Source organism: Callorhinchus milii, unplaced genomic scaffold, assembly GCF_018977255.1.
Source record: "Callorhinchus milii isolate IMCB2004 unplaced genomic scaffold, IMCB_Cmil_1.0 Scaffold3, whole genome shotgun sequence".
In the NCBI taxonomy this organism is placed as follows: domain Eukaryota; kingdom Metazoa; phylum Chordata; class Chondrichthyes; order Chimaeriformes; family Callorhinchidae; genus Callorhinchus; species Callorhinchus milii.
Window position 1 is genome coordinate 1,556,736 of NW_024704744.1, and position 17,507 is coordinate 1,574,242.

General features: G+C 50.8%; 1 protein-coding gene across 1 annotated transcript in view; it reads right to left on the reverse strand.

The window, feature by feature from the left end:
• Positions 1 to 5,423: 5,423 nt before the first annotated feature.
• The window catches only part of txlnba (taxilin beta a), a 156,296-nt gene continuing 144,212 nt past the window's right edge, over positions 5,424 to 17,507 (reverse strand). The window contains 8 exon segments of the mRNA XM_042332729.1: positions 5,424 to 6,086; positions 6,088 to 6,780; positions 7,459 to 7,554; positions 8,516 to 8,608; positions 9,600 to 9,674; positions 10,839 to 10,958; positions 11,754 to 11,948; positions 13,140 to 13,310. Coding sequence (XP_042188663.1) covers positions 5,565 to 6,086; positions 6,088 to 6,780; positions 7,459 to 7,554; positions 8,516 to 8,608; positions 9,600 to 9,674; positions 10,839 to 10,958; positions 11,754 to 11,948; positions 13,140 to 13,310 — 1,965 coding nt within the window. The 3' untranslated portion in view covers positions 5,424 to 5,564.

The following is a 17,507-nucleotide window of genomic DNA, read 5'->3' on the forward strand; positions in this document are numbered from 1 at the left end:
CCAACTGGTGCCCCACAGGCGCATGTGGCCCATGGACTGATATCATCCGCCCCAACTGCTCCCTCCATAACCTAGAAATGCTGAGCGTCTGAGTGGAAACTGAAGGGAACCTGTTGTCGGGGCTAAAGGCCTGATGTTCCTTTCAGATCCTGATTGGTCAACATGGCCTTTTGAGCATCTCTTGTTTATTAGTGAGTTGTGTGTTACACTCGGAAGAATATCACCTCTACGTACAGAGTGTCCACAAAGTCCTGTTCCTCCCCGTTACAAACCAGCGAGACGAGATTATGGAGGAGCTGAAACAAGCCGTCAGAGATACATGTCATCTCCTCACCGACTCGATCATGTTACGCAAGAAGTCGCCATGAACATGGCGACTAATCATTATCTGTCATAAAAATGATGGTGTTCCCTTCCCTCCCTCTGCTCGCTCGCTCACTCACTCATTATCATCGATCCTCTGGACGTCTAAATACAGTCAAACACTTGTACTGAAAACAATGAAGCACTTCTAAACAATCATTCCATGTTTCAGTTGTTACTCAGTGAACTGTGCGAAAAAAAAAGTTGGGGTAACACCCTGTATTTCAAAATCTCTAACTCAGCAACAACAACAACAAATAATTGCATTTATGTAGCGCTGAAATGTCTGCACTGCAAATATAGAAAGTATGTTAGGACAATAATATATTTTTAAAAAATACACGATTCGGATCTGTACCCTTTCGTGTCTAAAGAAGGAGAAACAGGATATAAGGACAGGGATCAGAGAGCCCAGCAGTGTGAGGAGGGAACTGAGTGAGGTGGAACAGAGTGAGAATTCTGTTAAGGAATTTGGTGAGAGTAGGAATTCGGTGCAGAGGGGGAAAGAGGTTGATAATTATAAAATATGTAATATTTATATTAAATATAAAACATGCCTGGGAATATGGCAGGGCAGCTGAGACTGGTTGCATGGACAATCTGTGCCACGTGGGAACTCCAGGATGCTTTGTGTGCCCACAGACACGTGTGTAAGAGTTTCTGAGCTCAAGGAGAGGCTGGAGTCACTACATAGCATACAGGAGGCTGAAGAGTTCATGGATCGAACGTTTCAGGAGGAGGTCACCCCACAGTCACAGGGGGTTCAGAAGGAGAGTGAGCGGGTGACCACCTGGCATAGTAGGAAGAGGGGATGGGCAGTGCAGAAACCCCAAGAGTGTGGCACCCACAAACCGGTTCTCTATACTGAATACTGGTCAGGGTGCTGACACCTCTGGGGAGGGGAGTCAAAAATAAATGGATGCACAGGGGAACACAAGGAAGAGGGTCAGTGCAATTGTCATTGGGGACACAATGGTGAAAGGAGTAGACAGGCGTTTCTGCAACCAAAGATGTGACTCTCGCATGGTATGTTGCCTCCCTGGTGCCAGGGTTGAAAACGTCACGGAATGAGTGGAAAACGTTCTACAGGAGGAAGGGGAACATCCAGAAGTCGTGGTTCATGTTGGGATCCATGACGTAGGGAAAAAAAGGGCTGAGATCCTACAGGGAGAGTATCAGAAGTTAGGGAAAAAGCTAAAGAGAAGGACCTCCAAGGTGGTGATTTCTGTATTATTCGCAGGGCCTCGTGCAAGTGAATCAAAACAGCAGATCAAACACATGAATACATGACTGGAGAAATGGTGAAGAAAGGAGGGCTTCAGGTTCCTGGAGCATTGGGACCAATTCTGGGGCAGGTTGGACAAGTACAAGGTGGATGCCTTACACCCTAATAGGGCTGGGACCAAGGTCCTCACAGGGAGGTTAATAATAATAATAATCCTTGCATTTGATAAAGCGCTTTTCACGTCAGGAGGACGTCCCAAAGCGCTTCACAGAACACACTGTAAAGTGAATTGACTGTATATTTGTGGGCGAACGCGGCAGCCAATTGCGCACAGCAATGTCCCACAAACAGTCGTAGATTGAATATAACCAATTTATTATTGTTTTTGGTTTTGGAGGGATTATTATTAGGCTCTGTGTGGAGTAAGGAAACTTGCCCAAGGTTTCGCCCTAACCTGCCTGCCCTGCCTAGAGCTGTGGGGAAGGTTTTAAACTAATTTTGAGGGGTGATGGGAATCGGGATGTAGCATTAGAGAGGACAACAAGTTACATAGAGAGCTGGGAGAGATGGATTGCAATGTAATCAGGAGTAATCCAGAAAAAGGAGGGATTAGACGGGGGAAGAAGTACAGAACAGACTAAGTAAGTCTTGGAGTGCATGTGCGTAAATGCACAGAGTGTGACAAATCGGATTGGGGAGCTGCGGCTCAAGTTCCCACATGGGGTTATGATGCAGTGGCAATAACGGAGACCTGGCTCAAACAAGGACAGGAAAGGGAGCTGAATATTTTTTGTAATGCATTCAGGAGGGATAGGGAAGGAAAACAAGGAGGGGGGGGGGGGGGGGGGGTGGCAGTATTCATTAAAGACACGGTTACGGCCCTGGAAAGGGACGATGTGCCAGAAAGTCCAAAAGCAGAATCTATTTGGTTAGAGTTAAGGAGCAGAAAAGGAGCTTTTACTCTGTTTGGTGTAAACTATAAACCACCAAATCGCCGGAAGGAGATAGACGAGCAAATCTGCAGCAGATTTCAGAAAGATGCCAAACCAATAGAGTAGTGATAATGGGGGACTTCAATTACCCTAACATAGACTGGCAAAATAACGTTGTAAAGGGCAAGGAGGGGGAAGGATTCCTGAAATGTGTGCAGGATAACTTTCTGGATTAGTATGTTTGCAGCCCAACGAGGAAGGAAGCAGTGCTGGATCTAGTTCTGGGGAATGAAATGGGGCAAGTGGAGCAGGTTTCAGTGGGAGAGCATCTGGACAACAGTGATCACAACATCATTAGGTTTAGAGAACTTATGGAAAGGGAAAAAGGTGAAGATACTCAACTGGAAGAGGCAAATTTCAGTGAGTTAAAAAGGGACGTAGTCAAGGTGAACGGGAAAGAAAGATTGGCAGGTAAAACAGCTGACGATCAATGGGAAGCCGTCAAGGAGAAGATAGTTTGGGGACAGAACAAATACATTCCCACAAAGGGGAAAGGGAGGGCATGCAAACCTCGCTGGGTGAATAAGGAAATTGGGATTAAAATAAAACAGAAAAAGGCTTATGATAAATGTCAGGTCAAAAATACAGAAGATCAAATAGAATACAGAAAGTACAGAGGAGAACTGAAAAAAGAAATAAGAGGGGCAAAGAGATTGTATGAGAAAAGATTAGCGGATAACATAAAAGGGAACCAACCTTAAGATATTTTATAATCATATAAAGAATAAAAGGTTAGTCAAAGATAGAGTGGGTCCAATTAGGGACCAAAGGGGAAATCTTGTTGTGGAGGCAGAGGGCATGGCTGCTGTACTGAATGAATACTTTGCATCTGTCTTCATAAAAGAAGAGGATGCAGCCAATGCCACAGTATCAGAGGAGAGGGGAGAGAGATTAGATAAGATAAGAATAAACCAAGAGGAGGTACTAAAAGGGTTGCTCAAGGTAGATAAGTCACCCGGTCTGGACTGGATGCATCCTAGTTTCCTGAGGGAAATAAGGGTAGAAATAACAGGCTCTGGCCACAATCTTTCCATCCTCCTTGGACACTGGAGTGGTGACAGAGGACTGGAGGGTTGCAAATGTTACTCTCCTGTACAAAAAGGGGCAGAAGGATAAGCCCGGGAACTATAGGCCAGTCAGCCTAACATCAGCAATGAGCAAACCTCTAGAGATCATAATCCGGGTCAGAATAAATTTTCACTTAGAAAAATATGGGTTAATAAAGGACAGTAAACATGGATTTGTTAAAAGTAAATCATGTCTAACAAACCTGATAGAATTTTTTGATGAAGTAACGGAGAGGGAGGATGAAGGTAGTGCAGTAGATGTAGTTTACATGGATTTCCAAAAGGCGTTTGATAAAGAGCCACATAAAGAGACTTGTAATCAAAATAGAAATCCACGGTATTAAAGGGACAGTGACAGTATGGATACAGGACTGGATGGGAGACAGAAAGCAGAGAGTAGTGGTGAACGGTTGTCTTTCTGACTGGAGGGAATTGTGCAGTGATGTCCCCCGGGGGTTAGTATTGGGACCACTGCTGCTGTTGATCTATATAAATGACCTGGACTTGGGTGTAGGGAGGATAATTTCCAAGTTTGCTGATGATACTAATCTGGAAAAGTAGTAAACAGTGCGGAGGATAGTAACCGACTGCAAGTGGCCATAGACAGACTGGTAACACGGGCAGACACGTGGCAGATGAAGTTTAATGTGGAGAAATGTGAAGTGATGTATTTTGGGAGGAAGAATGAGGAGAGGCAATATAAGCTGATAATAATAATAATCCTTGTGATATAGCGCTCTTCACGTCTTCTCGACGTCTCAAAGCGCTTCACAGAATAATAATAATAATAATAATAATCCTTGCATTTGATATAGCGCTTTTCACGTCGGGAGGACGTCCCAAAGCGCTTCACAGAATACACTGCAAAGTGAATTGACTGTATATTTGTGGGTGAAACACGGCAGCCAATTGCGCACAGCAGTGTCCCACAAACAGTCAGGATTGAAAATGAACAANTTTTTTATTAATATTCTTTGTTTTGGAGGGATTATTATTAGGTGTGTGAAGTAAGGAAACTTGCCCAAGGTTTCGCTCTGCCTGGAATTGAACTCAGGTGTCTCGCTTGCAAAGGGAGTGCTCTAACCACTGAGCTACAGGACTCCAGGTAGAATGATGGTAGAATCTTGAAGGGGGTGAAGGAACAGAGAGACCTGGGAGTTCATATAAGCAAATCTTTGGAGGTGGCCGGACAGGTTCATAAAGCTGTTAAAAAAGCATACAGGACACTGGGCTTTATAAATAGGGCATAGAATACAAAAGTCAGGAAGTTATGATGAACCTTTATATAAAACACTGGTTAGGCCTCAGCGAGAGACTGTGTTCAGTTCTGGGCCCCACACTTTAGGAAGGATGTCAAGGCATTGGAGAGGGTACAAAGGAGATTTCCCAGGATGGTACCAGGAATGAGGGACTTCAGTTATCAGGAGAGGCCGGAGAAGCCGGGATTATTCTCCTTGGAGCAGAGAAGGTTATAGGGTGAATAAGGAGAAACTATTTCCACTGGCGGGTGGGTTGGTAACCCGAGGACACCGAATTCAAATAGTTGTTAAAAGAAACAGATGGGAGGTGAGCAGAAATGTTTTCACACAGCGAGTTGTTGGGATCTGGAATGCATTGCCTGAAAGGCCGGTGGAAGCCGATTCGATAACAGCTTTTAAGAGAGAAGTAGATAATTATTTGGGAAGGACAAGTTTGCAGAGCTATGGGGAGAAGAGAGTGGGGGAGTGGGATTGATTTGGATAGGTTTTTTCAAAGAGCCGGCACAGGCACGATGGACTGAATGGCCTCCTTCTGTGCTGTATAATTCTAGGATTCTAGGATTCTATGACACCTATTTTCACCATTGCACTATGACAGATCCTGGAAATTGCCAGCCCACTCGCCTGCGGAGTGTCCGCAGGCCTGGTCGCTTTCCATTCAGTCAACGGCATCCATGTCTGTGTCTCCTGTTACCTCAGCAGCATCGCCCTGGGCAAGGCCTGACCCTGGGTCCACTGCAGCTGGGGCTGAAACTGAGGTTGGAGTTGAAGCCTTGGGCTGCGATGGAGCTAAGGCCTGGGCTGGAGTTGCGGCCTGGGCCTTGGCTAGAACTCCAGCTTGGGCTGAAGGCTTCTCTGGATCTGGGGAAGTGAGTGGAGCTGGGACAGGAGTTGAATCTGGGATCAGAGGTGTAGCTGGAGCTGAAGCATTGGCCTGGGCTGTATTTGGAGCCTTTGCAGGAGTTGAGGCCTGGGCTGGGGGTAGAGCTGAGGCCTGAGCTGGGGTTGAGGCCTGGGCTGGGGTTGAGGCCTGGGCAGTGGGTGGAACTGAGGCCTGGGCTGGAGTTGAGGTCTGGGCTGGAGTTGAGGTCTGGGCTGGGGATGGAGTTGAGGCCTGGGATGGGGTTGAAGCCTGGGCTGTGGGTGGAGTTGAGGCCTGGGTGTGGTGGAGTTGAGCTGGGTGGAGTTGAGGCCTGGGCTGTGGGTGAAGTTGAGGCCTGGGCTGGGGTTGAGGCCTGGACTGTAGGTGGAGTTGAGGCCTGGGCTGTGGGTGGAGTTGAGGCCTGGGCTGTGGGTGGAGTTGAGGCCTGGGCTGGGGTTGAAGCCTGGGCTGTGGGTGGAGTTGAGGCCTGGGCTGGGGTTGAAGCCTGGGCTGTGGGTGGAGTTGAGGCCTGGGCTGGGTGTAGAGCTGAGGCCTGGGCTGGGGATGTGAGTGGAGCAGGGACAGGAGTTGTGTCTGGGATCAGAGGTGTGGCTGGAGTTGGAGCCGGACCTGCCCTGGTTGCTGGGGGTGAAGCTGGAGTTAGTGAGGCAGGTCTGGGGCCTGGCTGGGCAGCTTGTGATGGAGATGCTGTACCCGCGTTGGCAGAAAGTGCCTCGGAGGCGGGAATCATACCCAGAGGAGCGGTGCCCATCTCGGCGAGCAGTCCCTTGGGGCCCTGAACCACTTTGACAGCAGTGGCCACATCCATCATGGAGCCCTCCGCACTCTCTCCCTCCTCCTCCTCTTCCTCCTCCTCCTCTTCCTTTGGGCAGCGTGCCTCCGCAATCTTTTTGTAGAGCTGTGTCCTCTCCTCCTGCAGTACCCGGCAGAGGTTCTCCAGACGCATGATCTTCAGCTGGAAGCACTCATACTCCTTCCCTCGCATTGTCCTCTGAGGCAGAGCAAAGCATAATTACCCTGAACTTGGAGTTCACATCTCTCACCCACCCCTCATCTCTCAAGTCTTCCCTCTTCCTCAACACTGCACAAACCCAGACCTCCCCCTCCCACCAACCGCAACCACCCCACCTCCAAACCCCCCTCTCTCTCTCTCTCTCTCTCTGAGAGCCTTTTCAACAATGGAAGACCGATTATAATAATAAATAATCTTTGCATTTGAGAAAGCGCCTTATCACGTCTTTGAGACGTCTCAAAGTGCTTCACAGAATCCGCTGTGAAGTCAATTGACTGCGCATGTTGTGGGCGAAATGTAGGAGCCAAGTGTGCACAAACGGTTGTGGATTGAGTGGCCAAATTATTATTATTATTATTATTATTTTTTAAAAGGGTTTTTTAACTGCGGAAAAGCATTCTGCCAAACAACCAGGTTCCTACTTTACTGCTAGGTGAACAGAGGCGTGTGGAGTAAGGAAACTTGCCCAACGCTTCTCCCTGCCCGGGAACCAAACCCGAGCCCTCTCGCTTATGAGGCCAGTGCTCTAACCACTGAACCACAGGACTCCACGATGGATGTGACTGCTTCCTGAAGCAGGAGAGCAAATTGGGAGATCCATCTTGCAAGAAAGACCTTGCTGCCGGGTAGTGGGCTTGTGTGTCCCGTCTCACTAACCTCCTCGATCATATCCAGCAGAGCCTTGTTGCAATTCTCCCATTTGGCTTTCCACATCTGTGTCTCCTTCTCAAACTTCTTCATTTTCTTTGTCATCTGTGAGGGTACGTTTCGGAAACGACACGTTTAAACGACGGTCAATTTTGCGGTGTTCATTTTGCAGTGACGATAGACAAGTTAGTCCTCACAGCCATGGTGTCTGCGCTGGGGCTCGCTCCCCCACTGGAGCTCTCTCCCCATGGTGTCTGTGCTGGTGCTCTCTCCCCCACTGGAGCTCTCTACTCTAACCCCATTCCCCTGCTCTCTCCCCATGGTGTCTGCGCTGGTGCTCGCTCCCCCACTGGAGCTCTCTACTCTAACCCCATTCCCCTGCTCTCTCCCCATGGTGTCTGTGCTGGTGCTCGCTCCCCCACTGGAGCTCTCTACTCTAACCCCATTCCCCTGCTCTCTCCCCATGGTGTCTGCGCTGGTGCTCGCTCCCCCACTGGAGCTCTCTACTCTAACCCCATTCCCCTGCTCTCTCCCCATGGTGTCTGCGCTGGGGCTCGCTCCCCCACTGGAGCTCTCTACTCTAACCCCATTCCCCTGCTCTCTCCCCATGGTGTCTGCGCTGGTGCTCGCTCCCCCACTGGAGCTCTCTACTCTAATCCCATTCCCTGCACTTTCCCGTGATTTAGCTGCCTAAATTCCTGCAGCACATCTGCGCACAATCCCAGCCCTTGCCAAACTGCACCTAACCTATCCGAGATTAGATAATGTGGGTGCGTCCAACATGCCGAAAAATATGAGTTTGCTTGTGAGGTGAGTGCGCTAACCACTACGCTATGGGACTCCACGTCTTAAGCACGGTGAGACAGATTTCTACATGTATTGGATACCCAGCTGACCAATAAAACACATACATCCCATTCTCACAGCTGAAGAATGACCACTTGTACCTCGGCAAAAGTTGCAGCAATCTGCAGGAGAGGAGGCCAATCAACTGGGAATGGGAGACAGCAAACACCTTCCCTGTCAGTCCCTGCCTTGAGAACGTGATCAACCCTGAACTACTGACCTTCTCCATTTCCACTTTGAATGAGGTGAACATCTCGTTACTCTTGGCCAGCGTCCCCTGGAACTCTTCAAACTTCTCTGAGTATAGAGCGAGCTGGAAGGAGATATATATACAGAGGGAGAGAGAGAGAGAGAGAGGCGTCAACGTCAACTCCGGAATTTCAGGATTCCCGCTAAAAAAATACTCGGGTAGTCCAACAATAATTTAAGAAGGATAACGATCATAATTAATAATAATCCTTTCATTTGATATGGAGTCTTATCATGTCGTTGAGACGTTTCGAAGTGCTTCGCAGGATATATTGTAAATGGATTGAACGTATACAATAATCCTTGTATTTGATATAGCACCTTATCATGTTGTTGAGATGTCTCAAAGTGCTTCACAGTATTTTACTGTAAAGTGCAGTGACTGTATTTTGTTGGACAACACAGCAGCCAATTAGCTAATGGCCTCGTGGATTGAGTGACCAATTTTTGTTTGGATGGATCATTACTCCCGGAAAGTGTTCTGCTAATCGACTGCCAACCGAGTTCCTATTTATTGCTAGGTAAACAGAGGGGTGGAATAAGGAGCTCCAGCGGGTGGGGGCAGAAAGGCTGAAGGCCCCACTACCAATGGTGGAGCGGGCAGGGCGGGGGATGTGGAGTGTGCCAGTGCCTGCTGAGCGGAGGGAGTGGACGGTTGGTAATATTTTAGAAGGTTGCAGAGGTAGGGAGGAGCAAGACCATGGATGGCTTTGAAGGTGAGGATAAGGATCTTGAACTGAGGAGCCAGGAGATGGAGGTGATTGGGTCACGGAGCTTAGTGCGGGAGAGGACACGAGCTGCAGAGTTCTGGATAATCTGCAGCTTGTGGAGGGGAGAGTTGGGAATGTTGTTGTTGTTGGGAAGTCCGGGAGTCCAGGGAGTTAGCGTAGTTGAGCCTGGATGTAATGAAGACGTGGATGAGGGCCTGTTCTACCCAGAAGAACAGGCATAGGGGACCTCGGTTGCCTCACTGCAAGGACAGTACCTTCAACAACACAGTGATTCTCCCCCTCACCCCACCCTCGGACTGCGCTGGACATGACATGACCTGTTACCTGGGCCTTCAGGAGGGTTTCCTGCTCCTTCATTACATTTGTCTGAAGCTTCCATTCCGCTGCCTGATTGAGAAGCTGTACAGGGACAGACAGACACAGAGAATTAGCGACATGGTATTTACTGCCCCCACCGCCCCTTCCTCTGGCTTCCACCCCCAACTTGGTTGCCCATCTAACACTGTGAGTGCACTTCGTTCAAACCCACTCCTATACGCCCTGTCGGCGCTTAGAGGCCCCCTGACCAGTTTACGCTCCTCCCTTTGATTTCAGATTTCCAGCATCTGCAGCATTTTGCCTTTTTTTTTCTTTGTTTGTCTCTAGTTTATGTGGCACAACTGTGACCTCATCTGTATCAATTATATTAACACTTGCCATTGACTGTGTGCGTGCAATTATGAATTTTATGTAAAATTATACCTCAGATAATAACAATAATAATCGTTGCATTTGATATAGCACCTTATCGTGTCTTCGAGACATCTCCAAGCGCTTCACAGAATCTACTGCAAAGTGTAGTGTGTTTTGTGGGCGAAAAGTGATGATTGAACTAAAAATGTAGAAATGATAACTGGTTTTGTACCCTATAATAATAATCCTTCCATTTGATATAACGCCTCATCGCATCAGCTGTTTGATACTTCCTTCATTCAACCGTCCTGTGTGTCCTTATGTATAACCATGACCATCCTTCCTCCTCAGTAATGTCTCCTGCCTTAGAAGGGATAGAGAGACTCTTGCGACAGCCCACCCAGCTCCTGTTAACCCAGCAAGTCAAAGCCCTAGTGGGTAGGGTGGTCCTCGCTGAACAAGCAGCGGGAAAGCTTATCAGACAGCGCTATCAATGGCAAGCTATGCAGCTTTAGCTGGTTAGACTCCGGCAGTTACCCCAACACACACTCTGGGGCGCCTCAGCCTGTGCCTAATACTTTCCAGAATTAGGTAAGCCAGAGGTATCGCTCCAGGGAGAGAGTGTGCATTCCATTCCAATACACAGGGAATTTCCATGTGTGGGTGGGACGCATGGAATTCTCAGTTTGGTTTGAAGACTGTTAAGTACGGTGATGGGTTTCCGCGTGTGTCAGACACCCCGGCTGACCAACAAAAAGATAGCCATTAGAACAAGTGGGGGCGGAGGCTTAACGTTCCTCGGCTCTCGCGATAGGCAACTTGTGATAGGCCTCTCGACAGACTCTCTCCCCGATAAGCTCTCCTGATCCGGATGGACGGGCTGATGCTTACGTATTCCTTCTCCTGCTTGTGCCTCTCCTCTGTCGCTCTCATGATCTCCTCGGCGTGTTTCAGCTTCGTGTCCACAAGCTGCTGCTGCAGCTCCCTGTGTTTCACCATCTTGTCAAAGTGCTGAGGAGACCAGGGGAGACAGACACTGAGCAACACAGCGTAGACACCAGGGGAGACAGACACTGAGCAACACAGCGCAGACACCAGGGGAGACAGACACTGAGCAACACAGCGCAGACACCAGGGGAGACAGACTCTGAGCAACATAGCACAGACACCAGGGGAGACAGACACTGAGCAACACAGGCCAGAGACCAGGGCAGGCAAAGCACAACAACAACTTGCATTTATATAACGCTCTCACACAGGGCAGCGTCCCAGAGCGCTTGAGCAACACAGAGCAGACACAACAACAACAACAACAACCTGCACTTACACAGCATTTCCACTCAATAATAATAATAATCCTGGTATTTGTACAGCGCCTTATCATGTCAGGAGGACATCTCAAAGCTCTTCACAGGATATACTGTAAAGTGAATTGACTGTATATTTTGTGGGCGAAAATGTCGTGTTGTAGGCGAACGGGGCAGCCAATTTGAGCACAGCAATGTCCCGCAGTGAACGACCAATTTTATTTGGGGAGATCGCTCTCTTTTCGAGTAGTGCTGTGGGATCTTTAACGTCCACCTGAACAGGCAGACAGGACCTCAGTTTAACGTCCCATCCGAAGGTTGGCACTTCTAACTATGCAACACCCACCCCCTCCAGCACTGCATTGGAGCGTCAGCTTAGACTACGTGAGTTCAAGTCCCAACGTGGGGACAAGTACTGACTCAGAGGTGAGGTGATGTTAGTGTGCGCTGGGCTGGGTTAGGCTGGGCTGTGTATTGGGATTGGCTGCGCTGCCCTTACCTGCTCCCTCTCCTCGTATTGCCCAATGATGGCCTGGAGCTTGCTGGCCAGGTCTGTGTTCTCCTCACACAGCTTGGTGTTGCGCTCGCTGTGCTGCTCGATCTGACCCTGGATGTCGGTCAGCATCTCCTGGAAGTGTTTAGCCACCGCCCTGCGCTTCTCATCCTCCTCCCTGGCTCTCTGCAAACTCTCCTCCTGCTCCAGCAATAATAATATGATAATAGTTGTATTTGATACAGCGCCTTATCTCGTTGTTGAGACGTCTCAAAGCGTTTCACAGTATTTTACTGTAAAGTACAGTGATTCTATTTTATTGGCCAACACAGCAGCCAATTTGCCCATCCAACGTCCCATGAACAGCGTGAAGTGAATGACCAAGTTTATTTGATGGATTATTGGCCAGGACACCAGGAGAGAGAAACTCCCTTCTCTGTTTCCAATAGCGCCAAAGGGTCTTTAATGTCTTTCTCCCACCAACCCCCCACACACACACCTTCTCACTCACCCTCTTTCCTTTCTCTCTCCTCCCTCTATCCTCTTTCTGCGCCCCTGTCTCCCAACCCACGCCCCCCTCCCTCTCCCTGCACCCTCTCTCCCCTGCCTCGCTCTCTCTCCTCTTCTCTCCCCTCTCTCAGATATAACGTAGTAATGCTTTCATCACATCACTAATGTCAAACTGTCTGTGCTTCATGGCTAATTGCTACAGTGACTGTATTTTGTGGGTGAACACTGCATCCAATTTACGCACATCAACATCCCACAAACAGCCATGGAGTGAGTGGAGTGATTAGGTTGAATCAGTGAATGAGTCAGTTACTTGGGAACACAGTTAGAATAATAATCCTTCCATTAGATATAACGCCTCATCACGTCATTGAGACGTCTCAAAGGTCTTCACAGACTATACTGCAAAGTGAATTGACTATATCTTGGGAGAAAAATGCGGCAGCCAATTGCGCACAGCAGCGTCTCACAATCATCCATGGAGTAAGTGATCGACTTTATTTGGGGGATTGTTGGCCAGGAAACCGGGAGAGAGAGAAACTCCCTCGTCTTTCCCAATAGCGGGATCTTTAACATCCACCGGAACAGGCAGACAGGACCTCGGTTTAACATCTCGTCCAAAGGACAGCACCTCCGACAACACAGTGCTCCCCCCCAGCCCTGGACTCTTACGTTGGCTTGGACTGTGACTCCAAGTCCTGACGTGGGGCTTGAACCTACAACCTTCTGGAGAGAGAGAGGAGAGAGAGAGAGCGAGCACTGAGCCAGGCTGACGCAAAGTTGAGAAAGACGGGTGGGGGGGTTAAGAGAGAAGGGAAGGGATTGATTGAGAGAGAGAAGGAGAGGGAGTTAGTGCTGACACTAACACTCGCTGACACTGACCTTGAGGCTCTTGTTGTGTCTCTGGAGCTGACGACACAGACTCTCCAGCTTACTGCGGGCCAGAACCGCCCGACTGTGCTCCCCCTGGAGCTGCTCCTTCTCCTTACACACCTGTACCTGCTTCCTCTGTAACAGCTTCCTCTGTCGCTGCTCACTGTGGCACTCCTCCAGCTACAGAGTGGGAAGGGGGGAGAGAGAGCGAGGGAAAGAGGGATGGAGGGAATCAAGGGAGGGGGAGAAAAGGGTAGAGAGAGAGCGAGTGGTGGGGGGGTGGGGGTAGAGAGGAACAGGGAGAGAGGAAGGCAAGAGGGGGAGTGGGGGGGGGGAGAGACAAAGCAATGGGAAGAGAGGGGGGAAAGGAGAGAGAAGGGGAAAGGGAGGAGGAAGTGAGAGGAGAGCGGGAAGGGGAGAGAGGGGGAAGAGAAGGGAGAAAGAGCGAGAGAAAAAGGAGGCGAGGGAAGACGAGAGAGAGTAGAGAGTGAGAGAGGGAGGATTTGGAAACAGAGGGAGAGAGGTAGTGAAATAAAGGAAGAGAGAAAGAAGAGAGGGGTGAAATAGTAATCCTTGCAGTTGATATAGCGCCTTATCAGGCCTTCGAGACGTCTCAAACCTCTTCCCAAGATACACTGTAAAGTGAATTGACTGTATATTTTGTGGACGAAAGAGTCTCTTTGACCGAGCCTTCAGCTCCCCTCTCGACTCTCTTCCCCCTCCTCGCTCTCTCCCTTCCCTCCCCTCACCCTGACCATTTCCCCCCTCCTCGCTCCCTCCCTCCCCTCCCCTCACCCTGACCATTTCCCCCCAATGCTCGGGTCCTGACCCAACTGTGCAGCGCCTTGGGACGTCCTCCTGACGTGAAAGGCGCTTTATAAATGGAATCTTGTTGTTGTTGTTGTTGTTGTAGAATGAAGGGGAACAAGGACATGGTATGTATTTTAAATTACCTTTATCGGGGCAGATTGTCTCAACAACAACAACTTGCATTTATACAGCTTCCTTATAATAATAATAATAATCCTTGCATTTGATATAGCGCTTTTCCGTCTTTGACGTCTCAAAGGCTTTCAAATATACTGTAAAGGAATTGACTGTATAATTTGTGGCGAAACGCGGCAGCCAATTGGGCACAGCAGCGTCCCCACAACAGCGGGATTGAAGTGACCAATTTATTATTTTTTATTTTCTTGACAGGGCTATTAATTACTACAACGGCGTCGACAGAGTAGAGGAAACTTGCCCAGGTTTGCCCGTTGCAATGAACCCGGTCTCCGCTTGCAAAGCGACTGCTCTAACCATTGAGCTACAGGACTCCACAGGTCCTTCACATGGGGTAGCATCTCAAAGCGCTTAACAGTGGCCAAGCCTGGGCGGGGGGGAGGTGACTGTAAGCACGGCCGAAGAGGAACGTTTTCAGGCGCGCTTTGAAGATGGGTAAAGTGGGGGCGAGGCAGAGGGATTGAGACAGAGCACCAACAACTTGGCAGTCATTAGTGACTGAAAGTCTCAAAGCACGTTAGAGATTTCACGTGCGTTGCCTCTCCTGTCTCTCACGTGGAGTTACCATGAGGAATATTAGCCAGGACACAGCCAGCAACTCTGTCTGTCTGTGCCCATTACATGCAGCCGTCCCGCTCGCTTTCCCACGAGCCAACCGTCATTTGGTACTAAAATGGCTGACATTCAGAGTACGGTAGATCGCTTTGATGTCACTTCCTGTGGTGACCTGTGGACAAGAGGTCGGCCATTTTAGGTTCCCACGTTGGAATGATTGACCGACTTCCATGTCATTAGGTTGCCGTCGATGTCAATTCCTGCTTTGCAGGCGCAGAAAACAGGAAGCGATTCACGGTGACCTGATCACCCTAAAGTCAGCCATGTTTTCCTTTGGTTCAGAGGGAAACGCTTTGTCTGGTTTTGTGCATACGACGTCAAACCCCCTACACAGTCGATAGGGATTTGGATCCAAACACAGTGTTATAATGGGCTTCACGGTATTTAGTTTGAAGTTGCTGATTGGCTGCAATATTGCTCCGAACAGTCAAGGAAGTGTCCTCCACAACAGCACCGCCATCGGGTTGCCAGCGGTAATGCAACCTTCATCCCTTGGGGAATAATAATAATAATAATGGGGGGAAAATTATAATAATGATCCGCGCATTTGATGCAGCGCCTTATCACGTTGTTGAGACGTCTCAAAACGCTCCACAGAATATACTCTTCGCCCACAAATATACAGTCAATTCACTTTACAGTCTATTCTGGGAAGCGCTTGAAGACTTGAAAAAGCACTATATCAAATGCAAAGATTATTATTATATCATATATTGTAAAGTGAATTCATTCACTGTGTGCTTTGTGAGCGAGATGAGGCAGCCAATTGCGCACAGCAGCGTCCCACAAGCAGTTGTCCACTGACCCCCCCCCACACACTGACCCCCCCCCCACACACACACTGACACCCCCCATACCACTCACACTGAACCCCCCACACACACTGACCACCCCCCCACACACACACTGACCCCCCCCACACACACACACTGACCCCCCCACACACACTGACCCCCCCCACACACACAATACTGACCCTCCCCCCACACACACGCACACTGACTCCCCCCCACACACACACTAGCCCCCCACACACACTAGCCCACCCCCACACACTAGCCCCCCCACACACTAGCCCCCCCACACACCAACACACTAGCCCCCCCCACACACACTAGCCCCCCCACACACACACTAGCCCCCCCCACACACACACTAACCACCCCCCACACACACACCACCCCCCCCACACACTACCCCCCCACACACACACTAGCCCCCCCACACACACTAGCCACCCCCACACACACTAGCCCCCCCACACACACACACACCCCCCCCCCACACACACTAGCCCCCCCCACACACTAGCCACCCCCCACACACACTAGCCCCCCCACCAACACCCACTAGCCCCCCCACACACACTAGCCCCCCCCCCCAACACACACCCCCCCCCCACACACACACTACCCCCCCCACACACCACACTAGCCCCCTCCCCACACACTAGCCCCCCACACACACACTGGCCCCCCCACACACTAGCCCCCCCCACACACACTAGCCCCCCACACACACACTACCCCCCCCCCACACACACTAGCCCCCCCACACACACACTAGCCCCCCCACACACACACTAGCCCCCCTCCCACACACACTAGCCCCCCCCACACATACACTAGCCCCCCCACACACACTAGCCCCCCTCCACACACACACAGCCCCCCACACACACACACTAGCCCCCCACACACACACCACTAGCCCCCCCACACACACACAACCTCCCACACACACTACCCCCCACACCCACTACCCCTCCCACACACACTAGCCCCTCCACACATACTATCCCCCCCTCACACACTACCCCCCACACACACTACCCCCCCCCACAACACACAGCCCCCACACACACACTAGCCCCCCCCCACACACACACTAGCCCCCCCCAAACCACACACACTAGCCCCCCCTCCACACCCACACACTAGCCCCCCCCCCCACACACAGCCCCCCCCCACACACACTAGCCCCCCCCCACACACTACCCCCCCACACACACACTACCCCCCACACACACTAGCCCCCCCTGCACACACTAGCCCCCCTGCACACACACACAGCCCCCCACTCACCACCTACCCCCCACACACACTAGCCCCCCCCCACACACACCACTGGCCCCCCTCCACACACACACTAGCCCCCCTCCACACACACACTAGCCCCCCCACACACACACTAGCCCCCCACACACACACTAGCCCCCCCCCACACACACACTACCACCCCCACACACACACTAGCCCCCCCACACACACTAGCCACCCCCCCACACACACACTAGCCCCCCTCCCACACACACTAGCCCCCCCACACACACTAGCCCCCCACACACACACACCCCCCCCCACACACTAGCCCCCCACACACACACAGCCCCCCACACACACAGCCCCCCCCACACACACACTAGCCCCCCCCACACACACACTAGCCCCCCCCACACACACACTAGCCCCCCCACACACACTAGCCCCCCCCACACACACTAGCCCCCCACACACACACACTAGCCCCCCCACACACACAGCCACCCCCCCCACACACTAGCCCCCCACACACACACTAGCCCCCCCACACACACTAGCCCCCCCACACACACACAGCCCCCCCCACACACACATAGCCCCCCTCCACACACACACTAGCCCCCCCCACACACACAGCCCCCCCCACACACACACAGCCCCCCTCCACACACACTAGCCCCCCTCCACACACACACAGCCCCCACACACACACTAC